This window comes from Silene latifolia, chromosome 9 (genome assembly GCF_048544455.1).
Source record: "Silene latifolia isolate original U9 population chromosome 9, ASM4854445v1, whole genome shotgun sequence".
NCBI lineage: Eukaryota > Viridiplantae > Streptophyta > Magnoliopsida > Caryophyllales > Caryophyllaceae > Silene > Silene latifolia.
The window spans coordinates 2,317,682-2,345,213 of record NC_133534.1 but is presented as its reverse complement, the minus strand read 5'-3'; the positions used below and the strand labels follow the sequence as shown (position 1 = coordinate 2,345,213).

The following is a 27,532-nucleotide window of genomic DNA, read 5'->3' as shown; positions in this document are numbered from 1 at the left end:
CCTAAAATGACTTGAGGTCGACTGCAGTGAATCATCTTTTAGAATCATCTCTGGGAAAAGCTCAGATTTTTTTTATAAAAGTTTAGAATTTAAATCTAGGATAAAAAGTAAAATGAAGTTTTGAAAAACCGAAGTAAAAAAAGTTCTAACTATCATCAAGTGGCAGTATTTAAATCCGTTTTATCATTAAAACCAGATATCACAGTCTAAAGCAAGACTAAATTACTAGTTTATGATTTAATTAGTTAGTACGCGAAAGCAATATACTCGTACATTGTTTAGAAGACGGCATTTTTCATGCTCATATATTCAGTATGTCATATAAATTGACCGACTTATTTTTAAACAAACAAAAGAAGTTCGTCTCCTCATAAATTAACCGAGTAAGATAAAGCAACTTCTATCACACTGTAAAATGATAAGATCACTTGGGTAAATTGTCGGCTCGACACGATTAATAATGTAAAACGATTCAAACAACAAAAATTCATTCAATCAACAATACAAAATCCAAATAAATCAATCAAAATGTGATTAATTATTTCTTTCCACAATACATACATTGAACAAAATCATCAAAAATTTGGCTCCCAAGATGAGTAACCTTGTGAACATTGAACACAACAACAAATACATTCATTCATCTAACAACAAAAATCAATTAAATTAAATTCCCCCAACCCCCCCTTCCCCTGTACACACCCAACCCAACCAAAAAATTAAATAACGATAACCCACATGTAAGTATCCCACATCACATAAACCTTACAGGTTACAACCAGCTAACCAACGATGCAGTAAGTCCCAAATCCCGACTATCATCCCCTAAATAATCCCGATCTTTCCTCCCATTAAAAAGATCATACGGTTCCCAAAGATGATCTAACGGACACGACATCCCACCATCGAGTCTAACCCAAGGCTTTCCTTTCCCAGACCAATGTAACAAACTAACCGGACCAGGATGAAGCGACCGACACGAACCTCTCACATTATCCCCACCTAACCCATGTTGATTCCATCTATGGTTAATTCCTTCAACTTCCCCAGCAAATTCGAGTAAAAACGGAGGTAAACTACCTAACTCGTAAATCCGTCTTTTCTTTTGTACTTCCATCCATTTCTCGATTTTACCGCGGTAATTTCCTTCCCTCCATCGCCGTAAATCCATTACCATTACTCCTGTGTTGAAATAACACGGTGTTCGACTCCGTGTTGAAAATACTGACGGTAATTCTTTGTCTGACCAGAAATTTGAGGTAAAATATGAGGTGAAATTCGCGTGGCAGTATTCTGGTGCGGCGATAACGCGGGAATTTGTAATTGTTGTGAACCAGAGTTTGAGAATGTCGTCGACGAGGATGACGTCAGAATCAAGGTAAATGACGCGTTCAACGCAATCGTCGAGGATGTCGCCGAGGTAATTACGCGCGTAATTTAACGGATTATCGAGCGCGTGACGGACCGAAGATGAGATTAGATTGATCACTGTGTCTTCACGGAAAATGTAAACTTTGAAATTTAGACCGGGGAAGGTAGACCGGACGAGTTGACTCAGTACACGTGGAGTTAACGAGTCGAACTCGGCGGCGATGAAGTGGAAGAAGATCGATTCAGGACACGACGCGTGTTTGAGGACGGAATGAACGGCGGCGATTGAGCCACGGAGGTAGTCGTGGTCGAGTGTCATTGCCACGTGGACTAATGACGTGTCGCATTGGGTGGTTGGGATGGATGACGTGGCGAGTGACGTGGAGGTGGAAGGGGAGGGACATTGGGGCCCGTTACGGTAGTCAGGGGCTTCGGAGAAACGGAGGGAGTTGTGAAATTCCAATTGTACCCCTGAGAGAACGCGAGGGAGGGATCTGATGGAGTGGGAAGGGAGGGGTAAGATGGGGAGGATGAGAAAGAAGGATAAAACGACGACGTTCCAGTGATTGGAACTCGCCGACATTGTTGTGGTGGAGATTATTAGAGAGGGTTTTAGAGAGAGAAAGGGAGGGGGGATGGAGGGGTAGCTGTTATGAGCTGTAATTATGTGATGTTTGTATTTATAAAGGAATAAATAATATTTGAAATAATGGAGTATACGGAAGAATATACTGTGTAATCTGTAAATAATATGGGGGAAGGGATAACACAAATTTTTAAGAGAGACCGAAGTGGCTTGGGTGTAGTGGTGTGTGTGGCGTGGAGTCTAAAGCGTTGAAATCTTCAAATAATCATGAGGTCCAGGTTCGATCCTACACGGAAAGACGAGGTATTTGAACGGTGACCCTTTGGGGTCTCGTTAAACGAGGTCTTGGCTTTCCGTCTTTGTCGCGTATTCTCGCGATTTGGGCTCTCCGGACTCCTCTTTATGATCTCTGGTGTTCTGTACACTCGCCATAGTCCCGACTAGGCGGATCCTCTAAAGATTGAAAGGAAGTCATTTCCCCGTTTCAAAAAAAAAAAAAAAAAAAAAAAATTAAGAGAGACAGTTTTAATGTGAGAGAATAGAGATCTCTCATAATCGGTAGTTATTATTTTTCTTTATTTTTTATATTTTACTCTTAATTTGTTTTTAGTTTATTTATTAATTGTTTTTGATTAATATAGTGAGAGACGGTTTTCAGGATAAAGAGACTGATACTCTGATAGTCATGTAGTAGGGTGATTTATTTGATCACAAAATCTCACTTTAGATAGACACTATCCGTCTGAAGTTGTAGACGGGTCAAATATGTCACCACTTTTATACTAAGACAAAACAATAACTGGGATGGTGGAGGTTGTCTTATTATAAAAGTGGTGATATATTTGACCCGTTTACATTTTTAGACGGATATACCCGTCTAGAATGAGACTAATTGTTTATTTGATTTTTGGGATTAGGAGATTAGGAGAGGAGAGGAGTGTTAGTGTAATTAAGGAAAGTAATCAATGTACGCGGACAAGGAGAGGGGTAGAAAAGTTAAAACCGTGTTTGAGTTGGAGTGAGATACCATTGGTTCTACAAACTTGAGAAAGCTAATTCGATTCGATAAGGCTGTTTGAGATTTGATTTTTTTTTTTTTTTTTTATTTTTTTTTTTGATTAGGTAAGAAAACTAGGTTGATCCTCTAGGGTAGGACCAACCTATCTCATCCTTTCGAATGAGGGAGGTAAGTTGAAGCCACCGGCTATCAAACCACTCGAAAGAGTTGGACAAGAATGTCCAATGAAGCCGTATGAAGTCAAGAACTTGTTGGCTTCATTTAAAAGAATGTTTAATTATCACTTCCTCGAAAAAATGAAGGTCTAATTTCACATCCCTGATAATACTAGAAATTTCCCACTAATTTGCCAAAACTAATCGAGTTAATAACACATAAGTTATCACCCTCCACAATTAACTTTGAGATTCCTAAGTATTTAGCTGCTAAAATACCTTATTTTAAAGCAAGTGCTTCCGCAACAAGGATACTATTGGATCCGCACTTTTTTGCTCCCAACAAAACGACTTTACCATTGTGATCTCTTATAGAATATCCTAAAGCAGCTTTATTACCTTATATTCTCGATCTGTCAAAATTTAGCTTTAGGAAACCGTTTGTAGGTTTTTCCCACCAAATCTCTTCCTTACTAGAATTGTTTCTAGCTGACTCTTCTACCTCGGGATTGTTGAGATCCTTAAATCTAGTCACATTCCATGTCTTAGTGCTATTATTACATAAAGTAATAAGTTTGCTGATACTTAAATTAACATTATTAAAGATAATATCATTTCTATGGAACCATGCATTCCACCAAATAAAAATAATCTTTATAAAGTCATCTTTTGGAATTAAATCCTTGAGATAATTAAGTTTCGTTAGAAAACTTTGACTTGTAATAGTATCATAATTTGACAAAAACTCGTTGAAACTAATTAATAATGTTCAGGTCTTGGATGACAGACCCAATCAAGGGACATTCGTAAAAGAAATGATCTTTGTTTTCAATAGGATTGTTCCACAGAACACAATGAGGTGGGACATCTGAGATTTGAATTGTGTGACTTGATTATAACTCGAAATTTGAATAGAGTTAACAACTAGATATGTGAAACTGATTCGAAATTTAAAATGAGCCGACTCAAAATGAAATGTGTGATAGACCTGAAATGACCCTGATCCGAAATGAAATGTGTGACAAACTTGAAATTATACGTAATTGTATGATTTAGGGAAAGTTTGTTTCGTGCATGAGTATGATGAGTTTGGAATCAGAAATCAAACCTAAGTGGTATGAGGCTTGAATTTGATTCCTCATATCTTGTGTGAGTTGTGTCTATGTTTGTTTCAATTTTGAGTTGTATGGGTTTAAAATTTAATTAAAGTTAAAATCTGTAAAATAAAATATTTTAAATAATAATTTTAATATTATAAAATCTGTAAAATAAAACATTTTAAATAATAATTTTAATATTATAAAATCATGAAAATAATTATTTAATCAAATAAGTACATAAAAAAATCGATTAAAAATCTGCTATATAATTTTTGTTCATTCTAATTTGATATTCATGGGTATTTGAGGTATGAATATAAAAACCCTTGTTTCTATCAAACAAACACTTTGGCAATAAAGAAATTGAGGTTTTCATATAAAAATTGGAACGAATAAATCATTTTTAAATCAAAGATTACCACTCGTATTAACATAATTGCACATCATCTATTGTAGATTTGTAGGCCATTCACTCATTCAACCTTCTATGAGATGGTCTGAATAATGGCTTTGACATTTGTATTCATGTATCATGAATCATGATACATGTGAGTCTATCATAGTTTCATGAGTGCCATTTCACATGTTCAATAATTTGTTTATACTATTGTTTCGAAAAAGAAATCAACTCAGCCAAAAGTTTAAATTGATAATTGGATTTTGTGATTGATTTTCAACTATAAGATGCCCTCTCACACGAGCATTCTTTAGGTTTGAAGTATGTGTGCAACGCTGGATAAGCCAACTTGATCAAAAGTTCACACTGATAGTTGAACTGATGATTGAACTTCTATAATTAGTTTTATACTCTAACACGTCTTTTCACATGAGAGTCTTATAGGCTTGAACTGTGGATACAACGCATGTATTAAACCAACTCAATCAAAAGTTTAAGCTGATGATTGGAACCCCATGATTAGTTTTATGCTCTTAATTAACATTCCTCCCGAACAAAATTGAATCCCGACTTTATCTTTATATGATTATTAGTCGTGCAATCGTGCATCGATCATATATATATGTCCTAACTCGAAACAGAAATCCAATAAGGATGGCTTGGCCTCTAACCTATTTTATATTTTACTCAAACTATATAAGAACTTGCCAAGAAGTTTGTTGCTTTAAGTTGCACTTACTACTTAATTAGCTTAAACATGTAAGCATGCGTTTTAATTAGAGATAATCTCTTAAATGATAAGTAGTAGTTGAATTTTAGAATCTTCCAACCAAATATGTTCAATTAGTAGTTATTGTTTGTAAGCCATTATATGGTGCGACCGACAAAAAGTAACCAATTTTTAATAAACAGTAATTATTTTATGTAAAAAAATGACTGTTAATATTAAAAAGTAGTCTTTTGATAAGAATTTAACGTGGTTACTTTTTAACATAAAACTCACTTCTTACCTCAAAATGATCATTTTTTAGGTGGCTACATCATACAACGGTGTTATAGTATAATATAGTATAATTTGTGACAACAATTATGTTTTTAACTACCAGATAGAGTACCATGAAATTTTGTTCAAATTTAAATGTTTATAATAAAGGGCATTGAAGTATAGTTATAGAAGGCTCTGTGTCATAAGTAAATCTAATGCAGATTGCAGAACATGCATCAAAACATTTGTCAAACTTGCATCTCACTACATTAAAATTGTTAGATTAATGACATCTTCAGCAGAAAAAAAGGGGGCTCAATTCAGCATTTTCTGAGTTACCTGATCTACTTCAGATTTGAGTCCGGTTAGGATCGCTATGATGTACTCGTAATATTTATCGAGTTGTGACCATCTAGTGTTATAAGTCGATATTATTATGTTCTCGAGTCTGGTATCTGATTAAGTTAGACTAACCATTGCAGATGAGTCTAACATTGTAATAGTCTAACTGTCTAAGTATTGGAACAACAACAACAACACCATCAACATCAACAACAACATCAGAGCCTTAATTCCAAAATGATTTGGGGTCGGCTGACATGAATCATCCTTTAGAGTCGTTCATGGATGGACGCACACCTCAAAATGCGAAAGTATAGAAAAGGAAAAGTGGAAAACAAAAGTGGAGTGAAATATAATACAAAAGAAGGGAAACTTAAGGTTTTAAAATTGAAGAATTACAAACAGTTACGAAAATAGGTTAATGACGAAGCATAATGTATACTAAAAGACGTTCTTGTCTACCTTAGATGATTCGTTAATCTTCGCCTTTTTCTTTTCGGCTGAAATAAACTAAACTAAATTGAATAAAACTGAGTTAAATTAAATAAAACTAAAGTAAAGATTAAGCTGAATTGAATTAAACTGAACTCAATAAAATTGAGTTGAACTGAAACGAAAAAAACAGAATAAAATGAACTAAAATAAGGAAGCGGGCATGCCTGCGATTCAAAGGCGGAGCATGCCCATGATGTTGAATGCACGTTAGTGACAATTGCAGCCAAAAGAGTACAGATGGTACAAAACTACAAAACCATATCATTCACAATTTCAAGATATTTGCTAATGCCAAAACAGTGTTACATATGCTACATTTCAATTGCACAAACTTTTTCTGTCGATTTCATTATTTACGAAGTACACAAATTCTCATTTGTGACGGCGATATCCATCACAAACTTGTGACGGATACCATTTTCTCTCACAAAATATCCATTAAGAGGTGGGTGGGAAGCATATGGGGGTGCCCCACCTTATTTCCTCTTCCTTTTTGTGAGAGGTCACAAACCTGTACGAAGTAATATCATCATGATTATTTATATTTATATATTCCATTCGCCTGGTTTATTTATTTAACTTGATAAAAATACCTGTCACAAAGAATAAAAAAAAATAAGCAAAGGATAAAGACGGAGGATAAATAAGACAATAATAGGTTAATTGTTTTTCACAAATTCAGTATGAAAATAATATTTTCATATTTTCCCATCTTTAATAAAAGTATAAAACTCAAAAAACATGTGAATAAGGTCAAACAATGAACCATATTTAATTTAAAATAAAGATTTGGACGGTGGGGGGTATAATTTAATTATTGGGTAGTGTGGTTGCTTTGGATACTCTGCCTGGTTCATACTTCCATTAGTCGACATAAATAGCAAGTACCTAACAGATCAAAAGGGTAACTTTCGAGTAACCCTCATTTCTTCAACAAGAGTATTATTTTTTTCTTTTACGTCGAACGAGGTAAGGGTTAGTCACTATAGATCGTTACAATACTCTGTCGTAACTACTAGGACTGACCAAGTTTAAGTTTGAACTCGAAAAATGGACCAGATCAGATCAGACCAGGCCAGACCATTTAGTCTTAATAAAACACGAGACGGATTCATTTAGGTCTTGTCCTCGGTCCACACTCGTAGCCACTAGAAACGGGAAATACCGAATATGTAGCCTATTATTCACAATACTCGTCATAACCACTAAACTGGGCAAGTTTAAGTTCGAAAATGAAAAATAGACTGGACTGGAGCATTTGTTCTGGACTAAACCTGAGCCAGATTCATCTAGGTCCGAGCCTCGGTCCACATTCATAGCCACTAAAAAGGGGAAATATCGAATAAATAGCCTATTATGCACAATACGCGTCATAACTCAAAACCGCTGAGCCAAAACCTCATAAATAACACAAATTCTCACTTTAGATGGACACTATCCGTTCAAAGCTATAGACGGATAATGTCCCTCTCATAAAATGAGTGGATAGTGCACGTGGGTGGAAAATGGATACCCCACTTGCATTTTGTAAGAGGGTTACTATTCGTCTACACCGTCTACAATAAGACAGATGATAAATACTCCCTCTATTCAACTCCACAAGGCCATTATCTCTTTAGCACACTATTCACAAGCGGACATTTAACTTCAATTTTCTCTCGATACATAAATGAAAATATATTCATGTGAGATCTTATTTGATTCGTTTTTAAGAGTACTTTAAAAATCAGTTAGTCCTACTGAAGACGGGTCGGAGCAAGTGACGGGTAATGCCACACACAAAACGGATAGGAGGGACAAGGTGGGGGCAGCCCCATGTGCTTCCCTCTCTCCTCTATTTGGGTCATTTGTGAAAGGAAATGGTATCCGTCACTCCAAAGTGACGAATACGTGCCGACTTCAATGAGATTTTGTGTAGTCATTAATGAGTAACGGTTAAAAGTAAAAAAGTATTATTGTCCACGGGTGCAGTGCACCTACTATAGTACTAAATGTACATTGTCAAAGGCTGCTGCTTTTATTGCTTTCCAGTTTCCTCGTGCAAGATTGATTAACTGCGGTAAAAAAGTGATAAATTATTGACGTACGTCGTACTAATTTATCCTTACACTCACATGTGGGACAAATCAATTGACTTCAATAGTAGTCCGTAGACTTCATGGGACCGTCTCATACAAGTATACAACGATCAGACACTTAAGGTTTTCGAATCAAAATTTGAAATTAAATTTGTAGTCATATTGCAAAGATTATCAAAGCCTTCCGTGTTACAAAATGCTGAATTGCTAACTAACATTGTTTCCGAGAGAGCCTAGATCATAGGAACACGAATGATTCTAGGATCGATAAATGCAATGTTCCAGATATAAGTACATCTACCGGAGTTAGATAGCAGCACAAAACTGTAGGAGCAGGAGTGCTATACAACGCGGCCGGAGTTGCACTAGTCTGGAAAAAAAATATCGGGTAAAAAACCCTTTTTTATTTCGGATATTCGCGGCTGTTTCAACATATTGTTGTTCATGCCTCATGGTAGTGTAGTTCTGAGTTCTTTCCTGTCGGCACCAAATGACTGCAATAACAGAAAAAAAAAATGACGAGTTACACGACTACACGAGATTCAAATGACTTGGACATTAACATAAGCTGTCAATTAAAATCGTCAAAAAGAGGTAATACAATGTAAAAAAGGAAGCAAGAAAAGGGAAACACGAGACGACCATAAGAAATTATAGTCCGAATATATAGATGAAATAGCGTGAATAGCAGAAAATGAAACACAATCACTATTTCATCGTTACTAAAACTGCGTGTATGTATGGTGTCACTAAAAAAGTCGCGTTCCCAAATCTCCCTACCGTATGAACTTTAATTATGTTTCCGATAGAGACAGCTTAACCTAGTTCATTCAATCATCGGAACCATGTTACAATTTGCGGACTTTGCACATGATATAGGTTGTCGTTCTTAAGAAACTCACATTAGAAATGTTGTTATGGGAGAAAAATGCTAAACCAAATAGTTTAAAGAGGACCTAAAGGGAGACAATCACGGTCCCTCCGCTATGTTTGCACCAGGGTCGTGGTAGCCCATTTTCATAAATTAGTTCAATTATTGAGTCGAAATGCACCACACGTTTAAACTTGTACTCCTATGTTGTTTATAAGCAAAAGAAAAGGACCCTACTCCCCAGCTGAGAGTTCGGTCACACACCTTTCGTCTATTCACATGTAAATATTTCCGATTTCATTTAACATGTATATTCATAACAAACGAGAATGTGGAAGATATGTTACCTCTGCCCCGTAACCTTTCACGTAGATGTTTGTAAAGAGCTCTGAAGTATCAGGCATTTGGCTCTCCTGGAAACACAAGTTGAAAAAAGTGAATATAATGAAGATCAAACGATATAAATTATAAAGTAAAAAAATTCTTACAGCGGTAGCAGAAAACAGAATTCTTACCTTTGCCTCTGCAATAGCTGCATCTACCTCTTTTCGGACCTCTTTCTCATAATCCTACACAGGACGCGGATTAAAATACTCAATACTCATGCATAGAATTACATTGCAAATCAAACCTTTTTTCCTACGACAAGGTTTACGCACTGAAGCCAATATAATTACCATCTAAGTTTTTACTTTGAACTGAACTTTATACTTGTTATAATAACAGTATTAACTAAAAACACGATACCTTCATTTCCTTTTCCGTTGCAATATCATGAGCAATTAACAGCTTCTTCACTCTCTCAATGGGGTCGCGTTCCTGTGAAAAGAGATCGTCAACATGTCAAATAACGGCACAAGTGAACACATGGTTAGACTCACGAACCTCAAAAATCAGCTCCATTACCTGTCTTATACCAGATATTTCATCACGTGTCCGATAGGTGCTTCCAGGATCAGACATGGAGTGACCATGGTACCTATAAGTGTCCATCTCGAGAATCTAATGTAGAGCACAAGAACAAACACGCAACTTAGGAGAGGGGACAGACGATAGATATTCAGTACTGAAAATAGCAGATGCAAAATAACTACGAGTCTACGAGACTAGGAAATGATAAAGCTTAAGAAATCGATTGTTTAGCTCTCTACTTACAATAGGCCCATTCTTCAGAACATAATCCTTAGCAAATGCACAAGCCTGTTTAACTGCCAGTACATCCATACCATCAACCTACAATAGGTAATAATTTTGCGCCATTAGTTCAATTGCACGAATAAAAAATACGTATTTTCAGTGATAAAAGCGTTTTGTCAATTACGCATCACACTGATCACAGTATCCCACACTCGTCAACAGACTGGATGGCCAGCATACAGCACAAGTAGCACAAAAATGAAAAATGACACTTCTTTTTTCCTTCATGAACTTATATATATATATATATATATATATATATATATATATATATATATATATATATATATAGCAACTTGAATTCTTAAATCGGATACGCTTTCTTGAATTACCAAGAGATTAAAATCAATCAAAGAAACTAGCAAATCGGAAAATTATTATGTACCTTCAACCCAGGAACGTAATCTCCACGTTTGTAGTAAGATGGGCTCTTTGCAGATCTCTTTATTGCAGTTCCCATACCATCTGAAGAAAATGCACAAGTTAGAGATCAACAAGATGTTTACAGATAACCAAAAGAAAGCAATCCACAATAAGAGCCAGCCAAACAATCCCAATCAACCAAAAAAAAAAGCTAACAGTCGATCATATTTTTCAAAGATCCACCTTTTTGGTCATGGCTGCCTCATGATCAAATCAAAACGTAAAAGATTCATTAAGCGGAATCACATATTTCAACTTCTGTTACAGGCTTACAGGATACTCCTTACGATCCCACCTTTGATGAGAAATGTAAAACTCAGCAGTGGTGTAACAGCAACTAAATCAGCAAAAGACTTAGCAACCACAAAAACGACAACACAACTGTATGGCAGGATAAAGCCAGGATTCCATGGTGTCGAACATAAGCAGTGTTGAAAACACAGAGACTATATCAGAATGACTACAACAACAACAACAACAACAACATCAGAGCCTTAATCCCAAAATGATTTGGGGTCGGCTGACATGAATCATCCTTTCGAACCGTCTATGGGTGAACGCACGCCTCAAAATGCGAATAAAAAAGGGAAGATGAAAAACAACTAAAAGGGAAGACTATATCAGAATGACTGGTAATAAGAAAAAATGTGCAGCGAATAGCATACGCCAACATCCAGTTTGATGTCGAAATGTGCGTAATTAAGTGAGCCAGTGCAATAGAGTAACAAGTGAACAAAATTACAGCATAACCATATCCCACAAGCGTTTCAATTGAACCGAGATGTTATTCCATTATTCCGCCTTTGTTACACAATAATACATGCTCTGCTTATCAATTGATTACACAACAGTACGTACCCTGCTTATCAATTGAACTGAGATGTTGTACACAGTAGAATAACAGAGTTTTCTGTACTCCTCAGTTTATTAGTGTTAGGAACACATGTATAAATCTCCATACATCCCACGTTTATCACACACAAATCTCTAGATTAATCAACTAAATGAAATTGTTCTAAACAGAAGACATTCAGTCATTCCTTTCAACTCATTGCCTTTTTAGCATGAAGTACCCACATGAAGACCGTCAAAGATTAACCTTTGATTCTGGAATATGATGGAATAAATTAAACGACTCGCTAAAATGACCGCAACCCTTTAATTTTGAAGTTACCGTCATTTGCAATGCAATTTACATTTTGGGTCATTCGGAAATAGCCTCTCTGTGTTGCCAACTTAAGGGTAAGGCTGCATACCTACGTACAGCCCCTTACCCCGCAAATTCCATTCTTGGATCATTCAGAAATAGCCTCTCTGTGTTGCTAAACCTTCCAAGATACCACCGTTGTCACAAAATATATCCCCGCCTATGTTCATCACTTTATCAAAAAGCAATATGTTCATTTATACTTGGGCATAATACACACCAACAGAAACTACCAACACAAAACTACTCACATACAACAAACCTAGTATGAGACCCATATTATTGAATTGTGATCAATGGAAAACAAAACACTCCAAATGTACATATCCTTTCTTTATACTTCCAACTTCCAAGTACAAAACAATAACAAATACTTGAAAGCAGCCAGCAAATTAACCAAATACAAAATACTGCTTTAACACCGGAAAAGCGGAAAATAAATATAAATTCTTACTAAGACCATCTCAATTGCCAAAACATACCAAAGGAATCCCATGTCCAACATGACTATCATTTAACTATCCCAGAAAAATGCATATGTTTCAAAATAATGACTCGTACGATTAAGGCATACAATCATTGATTGACATTAACCATCACTTTAAACTTTGGTTTGACATATTTTCCTCACATGTATCATAGCCTAATCCCAAGTTCAAATCCTATGAACCTTATTCCAATACATGGTATAGGGAGTCTTTGCATTATCCGCTCCCCAAGCTCAAAGAACATTCAAGTAAGGGAGTGTACTAAGGCATAAAATCATTAATGACCATTTTCTAAACTCGTAGACAAAAATTATGATCAGTCAAAGGCACAAACCACAAAATTCCAAAAAAAAGAACCGTCTCACACTAGAACACGGTCCTACACAATAATCATACTCAAGAATACAGTCGGTCTCTCTTAAGACAAACATATCCGTCTTAAACCTTAAAACCAGTCAAACTGTACCCCATTCCAATAGATGGGGCAAGTTTTTTACTAATCCCTAGGTCTTCTACTTTTGTCTCTTCAATTTATTTGACCAGTTTCAAATATAACACGAATATCTCCGTCTTAAACAAGAATTATAGTAAGAGAGGCATATCCGTCTTAAAAATTAAAACAAATCAAGAATCTAGGCCTATATGTCCGTCTTAAACAAGAATTATCGTAAAGAATGAGAAGAAAGATATGAATCCATACATTGATTATTCTCACAAACCAAAATAGCAGGAAGATCCCAAAGAGCAGCCATATTAAGAGCTTCAAACAATTGACCTTGATTAGCAGCACCATCACCATACATAGAAAAACTAACATTCTCTTCTTTATTATACTTATGAGCAAAAGCCAACCCAATTCCCAAAGGAATTTGCGCACCAACAATCCCATGTCCTCCGAAAAACCCGAAATCTTTCCTATAAAAATGCATCGACCCACCTTTCCCTCTCGAACACCCATCTCTTCTCCCCATCAATTCCGCAAAAGCGCTAACCAAAGTCCCCCCACGTGCCAAATAGATACAATGATCGCGATACGCGGTGATAATACTATCGGATTTAGTTATCGCGGCTTCCATACCTACTGCGACGGCCTCTTGGCCGTCGTAGAGATGGCAGAAGCCGCGAATAAGTTTCGCTTTGTATAGCGAATCGGATGCGATTTCCATACGTCGCATTAACGACATGGATTTGTAGAAATTCATGAGTTCGGTTGCGGTGGTTGTGACGGTGGTTGACGGTGGTTCGATGTTGTGGGATTGGAATTGGATGCTTGTTTCGATTTGAATTGGTTCGGTTGAGGTTGTGGTTAGGGTTCGGTGGAGGGTGGTGGTTAGGTTACGGAGGGTGGTTGGTTTGGTAGCTTTGGTTAGGTGGCGGAGTGCCATGGTTAGGTTAGGGTGGTTTGGTTTGGTGTGGTGGTTGGTGGTTTGGGGGGAGAGGGATAATTGAGGAAGGGAGGAATGGTGAGAGGTTGGTGGGTATATATAAGTATGGGATGTATTTGGATGGGAATTGGGATTAGGGTCTGTTTATTTGGATTGAGACGGTTTGAACTGGATTATGAGTTTTAGATTGAAAAGGATTTGAAGTAAATTATGAATTATGGATTGAAATAGTTTGAACTCAATAACGATTTTTTTTTAGAGGAATAACGAGTTTTAGTCTGAAAAGAGTTTGGACTAAATTATGAGTTATGGATTGAAACAGTTTGAACTAAATCACGAGTTAAGTTAACCTCATGTTCATGTGGGTAGCTTGAATGAGTTTGTTGATTTAAATTTAATCAAAAGGTGTTTAATTTAATTAAAAGTGAAACGATATTTGTTCCTTAGTAATACAGGGCTTGAATCGATTTATTTGAACTGAATAACGAATTTTAGACTGAAAAGAGGCATTATGAATTAAGTTACCTCATGTTCATATAGGTAACATAAACGCGTTTGTTGATTTAAATTTAATCAAGATGTGTTTAATTTAATTTAATTTAATTTAATTTAAAATGAAACGATATTCGTCCCTTAGTAATATAGGGCTTGAATCTAATATGAGTATGTTCAAAGCATGAATGAGTTTGTTGATTTGAATTGAAGTTATAGGAGCTGAATTTAACTCAAATAAAGTGAATTAAAGCGTAAAAATGAAATAAACTGACTCGAACTTAGCAATTGAAATGAATTCATATTGTAATTGTTTAAATCAATTTGTTGTCAATCGGATTTATACCAATATTGTGTAACAAATTAATGATAAAAAGTTGGTGATAACAAAACCCGTTTTACAAGATATCCCTGTAAAACAACCTTACAAAAACCGTCGATTTAATTTGGATATCCGGCATGCTTGTATGCGTGTGCCTCGCGATGAAAATCAGGGACAAGGTAGACTAGAATAAGTGGGAATCTCATGCGTGAAAGGTAAGACTAGGTGTATTAGTAGGGGAGGCATTTGGTATTGTTTTGGGAGATCGCTAAGGCATCTCCAAAGGCCAATTTGACTTTCCATAATGAGCCAATTCACCAGAAACTAGTGCGATTATGTCCAACTTTATTACTTCTATATATGTATCGCCTTTTCACACATTTTCCTTTCAATTGGTAGGCCATAAATCAAGGCGGAATTTATATTTACGAGAAAAGTCTTGTTTCCCGATTTGCCTAGGCCCTAGGGCAATCTGATCATTGTTCAAGCAAAAAAACGTAAGCTTGGACGAAAACTAGCAAACTAAGTCTTCCATCGACATGGCAAGGACACTTTTCTTATAAAAAGTTCCTCATAAAGTCATACCTGGCTTTTGGCGGTGCTCAAATACTAGCCTCCACTTCATAGCGGTCCTAGAAAAAAAAGTATGCTACGAATGAAAAATTTCTACTAATTTTCGATATTCATTGATTATACATCAGTTAATTCAGCATTAATCAAAAAGGCTTGGGACGAGGGGGAAAGCTATTGGGTGGACGAAAAAAAGTAAAAGTATAAATGAATGAAATGATGCGCGGGTATTCAGTTATTTACAGATGAGCAATTGTGGATCAATTGCCACAAAAGATATACTATACTACTACACGTTACTCTGCACCATTTTAGATTTCCGGCACTCCATCTTTATTCGGTTGGAGGCAAGGAGTTAGTCCATACCAGATACCCGTCTCTTCTTTTTGCAGACTTCATGCTCTGGAAAGTAACTGATTATTCCCTTCTGTCCACGACAAGCCAGCCATTGATTTATGCTAACACTGTCAGTCTGTCACCCGATGCTAATCCAAAATATAAGTATTAACTCGTCATTACTTGAAGGAAAATCACTATAAGCCTGAGAGCAATCTATGGTATCGCTCTAATCGGTGAGAAGATCCCTTCGATGACTTTGCCTGGTCATGGCATGCGTTGCTCACATGCAAAGTTCTCCTTTTTCTTCTCCGATATAAGAAATCTTCTGTGTCTAATACGTAAGACACCTACCAAAAGACAAATTATTATGTGCAAAGAAAAAAAGGTGATTCACAGATTGAAAAGCAGGTCATGCATTCAAGCTTATTATTTATTACACAAATTCTCACTTTAGACGGACACTATCCGTCTAAAGCTGTAGACGGATAGTGTCCCTCTCACAAAATGAGAGTGGATAGTGCAAGTGGGTGGGAAATGGATACCCCCACTTGCCCTTCCACTTGCATTGTGTGAGAGGGCCACTATCCGTCTACAGCTTTACACGGATAGTATCCGTTTACAATGAGACGGATTGTATTTATTATCAATCAATCGAAATACCTTGGACGTAGTGCAAGCTATCTTGCACTCTAGACCATTGACAACTTGGAGTCCTTCCATCGCCTCATACGCGCTAGAGAGTTCAACTCCACTTGAATATTTGCGTTTATTCCTGCTACAACAATATACCATTTCAGCTATTTCTCTAATGGTTTGAAACAACAGATAAATAGTCAAGTAACTTATACGGAGTACAACAGCAACCACATCTCAAAGGCTCCTCAAAGGCCCCCTGCAAATGGCGAGGTACAAAGAGTTGGATGTATACATCCTTAACCCGATGTCAACAACACAAAGAGGACGATTTTTAAATTACACCCATGGAAATGGGCTAAAGAGCTTCTCATTAATTCTCCCCCATACAAAACATGTCTAAAAAATTAATGTAAATTATCGGTTGGGGTGGACCAAAAAGGAATACGTAGAGAACAAAGGTGGTATATCACAATAAAAAGCATTTACTTCGTACAATTTAGTGAGCTATTTTGGTTTATTCCCTAGTGAATAATGACTAGTGACTAGTGAGAGTTTGCATTCACCGCAAATGAAAACATAATTATACAATAGAAACATTAATTACCTTCGTAAAAAGATCCCAGACTTCTCTTTCTTATCTGGGACAACTGAGAGGAAGTCGTTTTGTAGGTAAGCCGAAAAAATTGGGTCTATTGCAACAGCAGTAAGTTCTGGCTTATCCTGACCCTTCTCCATTAACTGGATAGACAGGCGAGTGGGTGAAGATGACTGCACATAAACCCCAGAAAAGTAAGACATGAGACTGCATGTTATTAGTCTCAAATACAAAATTAACTAAGAAAAGATAAACAAGCTGAGACATACGCATTCAACACGATATATGTTTTCGTCATGGAGGATAACACGCGTATTTTCATGATAAACAATATCTAAGAATCTCTCAGATTTTCTTGAGCTCTCGTATGCATATAGCTGAAGAAGTTTGTTGTCCACATCATCCGCTGCTAATATTTGAAGCTGGCGCAGATTTAAAAAGAAAATCATACTTAGCAGGTATTACAAGGATGGAAATGGAAGAACATGAAGTAGGAAAATAGATATGAACCTGCTTCACAAGCTTATATATAAGCTTGTCTAATGTGAAGAGAAGATATGATTGAGTGCCAACAATAGCTCGACAATCATCCTCAAATTTATTGTTGTCAGAAGTACCATCAACCAAGCTATATAGAGCATTCATGAACCTGTAAAGATCAAAAGGGGAAATCATTCAAACTATCACACAGTACACCATTACAATTAAAACATAAAAATCAAGTTCGAAAATCACACAAACCTTGAATACAGGTCAGACGAAAGAGAATCGCTTGAGGATTTCCATTTTCTGTCAGCTGTTGATGAATTAATCTTTGCCGACCGGATTCTTTCATACAAAGTCTGGCCAAACAAGGAGGCAAAGGAAGATGAAAAGGGCAGTCATGGAATGCAACCTCTGTGACATTAATACTCTCTCATTTGACTTTGGTGATCATCCGATGCTAACTTTAACAATTAATTTCTTTAAAATTTGTCAAGTTTATTTTATTAAAAAACTATTTTCATAACATTAGTCAAATTTGTCAACCACCAAAGCTAAATGGACTGGAATTAGTACTTATCAAACCCATGTCCCTAAAAAACGATGCTTACTTGATGAAGTCTAAAGAGCACATAGAAGGAGTCATTTCCATAGAAAACACGGGATCCTCTTGTTCTTTCATTTGAAGATGCAGGGTCATGCTTTGCTAGAGGCTTTACAGTTTTTAAGAGACGTACTGAAAGTGGCACCAACGACGACCCATCTCCTTCTCCTTGTGCATCAGCCATTCCTTCCGCCTCATCCTCACTTTCATCCTTGTTGTGCCCATGATCCGCCACTTCTTCATGCTCAGGGGAGCCATCCTCCCTATCACCAGACTCGCTGGCAGAAACATCCCCATTTTCTGAAACATTCTCGCTCTCCTCTGATGACCTGTGAGCACTCTCCTCACCTTCATCATCAGCATATGCATCATTCTGGCCACCATGTGTAGCACTGTCATTTGGTTTATTTGCAAGCTCTGCAGATGCATCCCTATAAGCTGCAAAATTATCCTCCTCAAAATCTCCAGTCGGAGATAGCTCGCCTTCTTCTCTTTCAGATTTGGCATGTCCATTAGAATCTGGACAAGATCTAATTTGTTTACTGGCTCCGGTAATATCCCGATTTAATGTTGGAACAGCTCTTGCAGAATCAACAAGCTGCAACATAGAAATGACTGAGTGTTCAACTATACAGTATAGAAACGCCTTCACCACCAATCCCTCTGAAATAGCTGGTTAAACGCATAATTACAGGGACATTCTTCGAAACTATGCTACCCCCTGTTTTTGTTGTCCGTCTTTTTCGTTTTTAAAGGCAAGGACTTTCGATTTTATAAAAAAATGATATCAAAACAATATACATTTCATGATTTTTGCTCATATATTTGAAGAGATGTGAAAAAAATAACTGAGGGTGAGTGATTTATATGATAACAGAGAGAATGCCAAATTTCCTACGAATAATGTTCACATAAGCTGTTGTAGGACAGACACTTAAATCAAAAGGGAATACCTAAAATTTAAGATATTAAAGTTGTAAATAAAACAATACCTCCAGTGAAGGCACGTTTCCACCATTTGATTTCACTTCACAGCCGTTGTTATCAGCTGGATTTCCAGATCTCAACTGCGGATCTGAAGAAAAAGTGGCAAGATTTAGGCAACATATTAAACGATTAAGGTGAGAACAAACATACTATAAAAGTTAATAATAAATCTTCTAGGCTCTTCATGATTATGAAACTTTCCTTGTAAAGTGATTCACTAAAGCATTTTTTGTTTAACCTTAGAGGGCCACATCCTTAAAGCATAAGAAGTAATTTTAAATTGTATGCTCCATATCGCACAGTACTAATGGTAGCGTATTTCTTTAAACAAACCTGATGTGCTATCATTGTATCTTCCATGAAATTGCTCAACACCAGAGGAAGGAGACACATTAGAAGTTGTCAACTGTTCATTATAAGTTGGTTTGCCGAGTGTAGATGTTTGACCAACCATGTTACCATTGTTTTGTGTCCTAATACTGGCTACAGGACATCCATCTTCTTTAGCATGATTGTCATAACTAGATAGTTTAGGAGGACTACATTCATCTCCATTTCTGCAAGTATTAGTTAGTTTGTGAGTAGTAGCACCACGAACAGGACTTTCATTAGTACCACCATTAGCAAGGCCATCACTTTTAGTAGCCTCGTTCTTGATTCTGGGAACATGCTCAGAGTCGTCTTTCTCCTGAGCCCGAGAGGGTACACCAAGCATGGGTTCTAGAAATGTGGTCCATATTTTCATCACTTTATCCAATTGTTCTGTTGCGCAGACCTCTCCACATGAATATTTCATAAGCTGGTATAAATCTTCATGTAACTCCGTATCAGGGTACTCAAACTCCATGTGAGAAATGATTGGGCGTCTATTTCCCGCAGCAATAGCAAGAAGTGAATCATCCTCTTTGCACTTTTGCTCACTAATTTCTTTAACCTCAGCCAGTAAAGCTGCAATGAAAAGAAACCATCAGATATGGGTCTTGTAAAATTATTTCGACACTCCGCCGTCAAAAATTTAACATTTGACCTCAGAAAGGCTCATTGGCCTACAATCTTCCAGTATCTTTCATACTTTCAAAGAGAGTCCAGTAATTAATACTGGATGTGACATCAGCTATCTAATTACCATATCAATATATCATGAGCAGCACAAAAGCAAGGTGCTCAAGTTGTGACGTGTTGGAAAATTCGACACCGGTCCCTGAATCTGAATAGAACTCAATGGATAACCGGAAAATTGGTATCATGGGGTTGTGCACTTGTGCAGCAAGAGCCACTTGTGCCAGAAGTTCAAATGAGCCTAAGTGAAAAAACTAGTATTTCCATGTGTATATGTGATGCAACGACAAATATTACCTTTTGTGCATAAGCTCTTTGCATCCTGCTGCTTGAAGTAAAAGCTGCGGTGATCAAGTGACTTGTGATAGTTTTTTGAGTATATTTCGGCCCACACCTTGTTGAAATCAGCTCGGCATCTGGCCCACTCTTCCTGTTTTTGTTTCAAACGAGTCAATATCACTGGCAATGCAAGAGTTGCATTCTTCTTTAATACATCCATGACGTCAAGACCGTGGTCACCATACAATCGCTCTATGCACCTCAGATTTATCGCTGGAAACAGGAAAGCATAGTGTCAAACATCATGTATATATATCATCATCTAGTCAACTTATTGAGGGCTTGGATCCACTATACCAGTAAAATGATCCTCTATCTGGATTGGGCCTTCAACTTTAAAATTGTTTGCATTAATTTTTTCCAAGATCTCTTCCACGCGTTTAATTGTAACGTTCACGGCCTCCAACAACATATCTAGTTCAAACCTGAGTGACACCAACATGGGATGGATAACAGCATGGAATAAAAGCAAACACACATGTAATTTCACAAATGAGGTGAGGCAAGCATATGTCGTATAGCCTTGCATGCTTTACAAAGATCATTATTCAGTCTCCTATGGATAAGCTATCGAATTACCTTTGCCATTTTAATGGCAACAGATGATCAGGCATGATAAAAGTAGTACAAAAGTTATTCCAAAGGCAAGCATATCTAAACACTCACTCATTCGATACCATGAAAAACAACCAAAACAATATGGCACTAGTGACAGGGAAACCAGTATAAGCAGAAATGCTACACGACAAATAAATTGAGATATTCACCTGTCATCCTCACACCGAAAGAGACTCTCCTCGTACTGGTTTTTTCGCATGTGTTTAAAAGAGTAATCTTCACTTCCAGAGGTTACAGAAACCCAGTGGTCATTCAGTACTTGAGCTCCAATCTCAGTCTTTTGACTTGCCACAGGAATGGGGTACTGCACATGTGTATAGAATAGAATTACTGAAGATAACTACATTGGAATTTATGAGAGAGAAAAATATAAGAGAGATGCCTACATTCTTAGGAAGCAGTCGGTAACTAGGTGTGCACCGTTCACAGTTAGAGAGGTCGAGCTCTTGAATAGGTTTCCCAATATACTTATCCTTATTTGAGTTTGAAGATATTCTGAGATTTGCAACCTCTTTACTCACGTAGGGACTACTTCTTTCAGTCCGGTCCCTTTCCATGTAATCATGATCTCTATCTCTATCTTCTCTTCCAAGATCTCTATCTCTCTCCCTATCCTCAGTCTTGACATATTTTGAAGAACTGTTGCTCCACAAGGATTCTGGCCATAAAGATTCTGGAAAGGAGTGAAAGTTCAGTTATGTATGGCAAGACTAATTGGACTAAATCGTATCTTAACTAAGTCTCTATTACCAGCTCCAAAAAACGCCTAAGAACACAATTAAGAAATTAAAATAACCAGAACCAGTAAGTACTTGCAGAAGATACTAACGCTGGTTAACCTATTGAGCACAACAAACAATAGAGGAGTTAGAAAACATACTTTTACTCATTACATTGCCAAGGAAGCCATCTGCAGGAAAACACGATGATGATCAGATGCACATCATACATATGCAGAAACAGTAACTTGTAGCGTAAAGTTTACAAAAATTACCATTATTTTCACAATGTATTAAAAACTCATCAAATGCCTCCATTAGATCTGGATATTTTCCAAGTATATCACGTACCTGAGGAAAGGAAGAGTAACATTACCAGGAGTTAAATGAACACATAAAAGAGGCTTTAAGAAACGTCTGAGGTGATTCGTACAACAATGCAGCTCATCGCAAGTTTAGGCTTTAACCAATGAAGGATACAAGAGGCCTACTATATGAATTATAAGCTCAGAATTTGAAATTTACCAGAGATTGCAATTCTTGTTTTGTTATTATTTCCCTGCTATATATATGCAGGCATTTCAAAAATCCCTGATAATCATTATGATTATGTAACCGCTGGTTGACTTTCTCGCAGAATGCAAACTCTTGGCTGTACAAAGCTGCAACGAGTACCCTATATGAGAATCTCAACATTTGATAGACAAATACAGAGAGAAAGGTATTACTAGTTGTAATTGATGATACTAAGTTGTTTGGTTGGTAAAGAAAGAAGAAACTACTACGCAATTTCAACATTGAAAATAAGTACCCACATCCAATTCATGAAAATCACCGGTTTTGCTTCGTTGATAACGTAGCAAGTCTACTCAATCATTGGAATTTAAGGGGGTTATGTCATCGACTTCCTAAAATTTGTAAGAATTGAAACTCATGTGAATTGCCACTTTGCCTATTTCCAAAACAAATGTCAACCAAACAGCTCTCATTATAGTAGTTCATGAGAATTGGAATTACCATGCTCTCTTAGTGGCAACCACACGACCACTAAATGAGTTGAACGTAACATTTCAGACACCAAAGTGAAAGATATAAACTGCTTCTCTGATTAACTGAACCGCTTATGCTCCAACCACAACGTTCAGGATTTTAAATACAAATAATAGCTCTTAGTAATCAAGGACTAAGTTCCTACTGCCAAAGTGTAAGCCTCTTAAAAAAGCTGCTGTGAATAGATATTCCACTTGGGTATATATTTTGTTCAATTAATTATTTTAGCAGATTCGGAAAGCCTGAAAGAGAAGTAGGAAAGGGATCAAAATATCCACATAAGCATTCAGAGTTTAGGAATGTACTTTTTAGTCCAGTCTTATCATTATAAGAACCAGACACTCCGGCAGGACCATTATTTTCAGCACCATGATCAGCAGCAAATTCATGACCCCTGTAACCAGATATCGTTTATTAGAATATTATTGTCAGCAAAATCCCACTCACAATACTCATAAACCGATTTCCTGGCCATATTTCCTAACCTGTCTCTATCTTTATCCAGCCTCCGTCTCTGATCTCTTTCGAGTTTTAATTTGTCGTTATCAGCGTCAGAACCTTCAACAGCGAACTCGCGTTCCTTCTGAATACAGCAGATAGGAAGAGCATAAGCAAGGGAATTAACAATCAAGAGCAGTCATAAATGATATCCACAATGACGTACCCTATCGATATGCATCGGTCTTGTCGTTGGCATGGCCGAGTTCCTGTCCCGCGACAAAGAATTCCTAAGAGATGGTGTATGTTGAACTGGAGCTGTTGCTGAAGTATCTGGGAGAAAATGAGCGAACTCTTCGAGGAGATCTCGGTGTTCCCGGAAGAGCAAAGCTACCTGCAGAAAGTGAAAGTTATACAATTGACACGTTTGCTAAACTGTCAAGAGCACAACAGCCCTCTACACCTTCTCTATCTCATCCACTTGGATGAGAGACATGAATCCGATTTTACATACCTCTTGGTAAACCTCACTGATGGTCTTATTTTCTTTCCTATACATGTTCAAAATATCAAGAAATGACTTGTACACACAGTCATCGCCTTGAAACCGCAACTGCAGCAGGAAATGGATCAGCTTTAAAGCAAAAGTAACTAAAAAAATACAGGTAAAGTTCCAAAATAGTATAGATACCTTAATCTTATTGACAAAACTAATCGCTTCTTCAAATTCAACTGGCTTTTTCACCAGAGGTTGCTCATCCTCAGGAGGAAGGGTGATTTCATATCCCTTGGGCAAAAATGTATTGAAGCCTAATATTAGGTTCCGATGCCCTTTGAACAAATCTTTAACCCTCGCTATTACACCAGTAGTGTCAATTCTACACAATGCCATAAAGAACACAACCGATAAGCTACACATGCCGCACAATAAAATCACGAGTAAAGCAAATTTCAAATTAGTTCGACAATTAACAGACCTCTGAGCTTTAAAATCTTTCATAACTTCTAAAAATTCATCATATTTCTCCTTTTTGTCGGAGAACATTTCCTTCACTGCCTTCAGATACGCTAAGGCATCATTAGTAGTTAGCCTCTGCATACTGCCTTGAGCACTACCGCCACTACCTACCATCGGTTATTCTCCGTACCTTCATTACCATAATTACAAAAAATCCATCAGTAGAAAATAATCACATTTTTAAGAAATGCATTAAAAGCAATATAAATCAATATCAAAATCAATAACTCCATATCTTATCTAACTCATGCACCCAAAGCAGAAACAAATTTCCATCAAACCACAGCCACCAGACTAACTAAAGATCAAAACTTTTCATCGAAACCATAGTACAATACCATGTCGCAGATGAGGGGGGATAACAGATTTAGTCTCCCCACTAAGCATTGGAATTTTTTAAATTTTCAGTTCACATATTTGAAACCTTACCTAATTTAAGTTATTGCCTTACCAGTATGTCCCCTAACTATAAATCCGTTTTCAGCTACTGTACAATACAACAGACTAGCTTCAATGTGAATTAAATGGAACACCCGGAATTAGGGCGCTAGCGCGCTGTCTCCCCCCAGAACATTGAAATTTTTCAGTTAAAATTTTCGAAACTTTTTCTAATTTCCCTTATTGTAATAGTACTTCGCCCCCTGAAATTTTTCACCTCCTAACTACAAATCCTTGTTCCGCTACTGTACAATACAAAGGAACTGGGGGGGCTAACAGGGGTGGTCACCCTAACTCTGAACATACAATTTTTTAAGTTTTCAGTTAAAAGTTTCGAAACTTCATCTAATTTACGATACTGCAGCCGGAATTACCCCCCTAACTACAAATCCTTGTTCCGCTACTGTACAATCCAAAGAACTAGCTACTGCAGACAAAATTACCAAAATGTAAATTTTGAAGTTTTCAGTTAAAATTTTCGCAGCTTTATCTAATTTACGATACTGCAGCCGAAATTACCCCCTAACTATAAATCCTTGTTCCGCTACTGTCTAATCCAAAGAACTAGCTACTGCAGACAAAATTACCAAAATGTAAATTTTGAAGTTTTCAGTTAAAATTTTCGCAACTTTATCTAGTTTACGATTTACAGGCGATATTATCCTCTAACTACAAATCCTTGTTCCGCTACTGTCTAATCCAAAGAACTAGCTACCGCAGACGAAATTACCAAAATGTGAGTCAAATAAACACAAATCCTCCAGCAACATTAAACAATAAACATCAAACTTATATCATCCAAAAAACACACAGTTTATGCAAAAACGAACGAACATATACCAAACCGAAACCGATTTCGAGCAAATTCAATTTTACATTACACAAATATTCACGTAACCCTCACAAAATCACAGTAATTCAAATTCAAATTTAAATTACACAAACATTCAATCTCTTAACAAACTTAGCAAAAACATCTAATTATCTCTTAATCTTACTGATTAATCATCAAAATTAAGATAAACAAATTCCTGCAACATAATTAACAATCAAACAACAAAAATCACACAAAAACAACTCAAATTAAAACAAAAAACAGATCTAATTACAGAAAACATAAACAAATACAGCAGATCAAAAAGATGATAATTAGCATTACTTGAACAATTAAGCAAACAATAATCATCATTAACACACACAAAAAATTACAAAAAAAAATACAAAAATCAAAACAAAACTTAAACAAAACAAAATCGTCGTAAACTTACTGTTGTGTTTAATTCTGGTGAAGAATTAATCCACAATTAACAGAAAAAAAAAAATTACAAAAACAAGAAAAATTATAGTAATTGATGATTAATTAAGATGAAAAAAAGGTTTAATTAAGTAAGATTAGTTGATGAACAAGGTTGTAATAAAAGCATAATTAAGAAAATATAGATTAAAAAAAAAACAGTTAAAAATATTTTTGAGAGAAATATAGATGAGGAAGAGAGGAGGAAGAGATTTTTGAGCTTTTGTGAAGAGAAGAAGAAAATGTTTGTAAAATTGTAATGTTACAATTTGTGTGTGTTATGGTTTTTATATTTTTGAGAGAGGGGAATGAAATTAAATTAAATAAAAGTTGGCTATAGTATTTGTGTGGGACGGTTTTATATAAATTTATCGGAAGACGAGATTTCTGGTGACTACTTTTGTTTGTTAATAGGGTTGTGTTTTTATCGGTTTTATAATTTGATTATAATACTTTTGCGTAAGACGGTTGTATAAAAATTTATCATGAGACGGGTTTTTGGTGACTACTCTTGTCTGTTAATAGGGTTATGTTTTGATCTGTTTTATAATTATGTTAGTGTAAAATCGTATTATACAAAATTGACTCTTATTAAAGAAAAAAATTGATGTTTTATATTGAAGAGTATTGAGGATATAATCATATAAATTCGATTTTTTTTATGGGTAATCTTAAGTTTTTGGAAATATGTGTAAAAGTTCGTTGGATGAATAAGTGATATTGGTTTTATATTTTGGTGGAATTAAATTTTCTAAAATATGTACAGAAATAGGAGTAAAGATATTGAGTTATATTCAACGGTTTTAGTGTAAAGTCGTTAAATAATTCAACGACTTTGAGTTTAAATTTGGTAACGTAAAAATAATATAGAAATAAATTATGACAATTCGCGAGTGATCGAGTAACTTACATCCTTAAAATATACATACAAATATAGGAGTAAAAAGATATTGAGTTACATTCAACGGTTTTGGAGTAAAGTCGTTAGATGATTCAACGACTCGAGTTTGGATTTGGTAACTTAGAAATAATATAGAAACAAATTATGACAACTCGCGGGCGATCGAGTACCTAAAAATTCATCTAAATCCATGTTAACACATTTACGATAACAAAGTTCATTCGTATTTGTATGAATTATTTTCTTTATTATTATTATTATTATTATTATTATTATTATTATTTTAAAATAAATAACCCATAACCGCTACCTTTTGTCGTATTGGTAAACTCTTGAGTACATGATAGTCTGCAAATCACGCATAACAGATTAACCAGCAGCTGGGTGAGACAAGTTTGAATGGGATAAAATGTCAAATAGAATAAATGAGACAAAAGTATAATAAATAGGGGATTATTAACTTGTCTCACTTATCGAAGTCAAGTTGTTCTTCGACTCGTTTAAACTTAGGACAAATATTTTTATTTAGGGC

At 36.2% G+C, this 27,532-nt stretch overlaps 3 protein-coding genes across 4 annotated transcripts; all 3 read right to left on the bottom strand.

Moving 5' to 3' along the window:
• Positions 1–515: 515 nt before the first annotated feature.
• On the bottom strand, positions 516–2,035 carry LOC141598672 (putative galacturonosyltransferase-like 9). Its single transcript, XM_074418390.1, has one exon. The coding sequence runs from the start codon at positions 1,952–1,954 to the stop codon at positions 773–775; it is 1,182 nt and encodes a 393-aa protein (XP_074274491.1). The 5' UTR covers positions 1,955–2,035; the 3' UTR covers positions 516–772.
• A 6,616-nt stretch (positions 2,036–8,651) lies between these two features.
• Positions 8,652–14,175, bottom strand: LOC141598671 (pyruvate dehydrogenase E1 component subunit alpha-1, mitochondrial-like). The gene is made up of 8 exons (XM_074418389.1): positions 13,414–14,175; positions 10,981–11,060; positions 10,554–10,631; positions 10,305–10,400; positions 10,146–10,217; positions 9,914–9,967; positions 9,746–9,811; positions 8,652–9,021 (listed from the first exon to the last, which is right to left on the bottom strand). The coding sequence occupies exons 1-8, from the start codon at positions 14,096–14,098 to the stop codon at positions 8,977–8,979; spliced, it is 1,176 nt and encodes a 391-aa protein (XP_074274490.1). The 5' UTR covers positions 14,099–14,175; the 3' UTR covers positions 8,652–8,976.
• A 1,384-nt stretch (positions 14,176–15,559) lies between these two features.
• Positions 15,560–26,365, bottom strand: LOC141598670 (paired amphipathic helix protein Sin3-like 3). Of its 2 annotated transcripts, none has more exons than XM_074418388.1 (23): positions 26,074–26,365; positions 24,327–24,497; positions 24,041–24,227; positions 23,864–23,962; positions 23,576–23,743; positions 23,397–23,494; positions 23,217–23,305; positions 22,387–22,523; positions 22,137–22,212; positions 22,023–22,052; positions 21,529–21,815; positions 21,292–21,446; positions 20,822–20,949; positions 20,483–20,737; positions 19,460–20,074; positions 19,132–19,214; positions 18,147–18,737; positions 17,794–17,894; positions 17,563–17,701; positions 17,322–17,474; positions 17,062–17,225; positions 16,482–16,593; positions 15,560–16,168 (listed from the first exon to the last, which is right to left on the bottom strand). In XM_074418388.1, exons 2-23 carry the CDS (start codon positions 24,479–24,481, stop codon positions 16,016–16,018), a joined length of 3,975 nt encoding a protein of 1,324 aa, XP_074274489.1. In that variant the 5' UTR covers positions 24,482–24,497; positions 26,074–26,365; the 3' UTR covers positions 15,560–16,015. The 2 variants fall into 2 exon arrangements, with proteins under 2 accessions (XP_074274489.1, XP_074274488.1); XM_074418387.1 differs by having other exon boundaries at positions 16,482–16,596; positions 26,074–26,363.
• Positions 26,366–27,532: the final 1,167 nt, after the last annotated feature.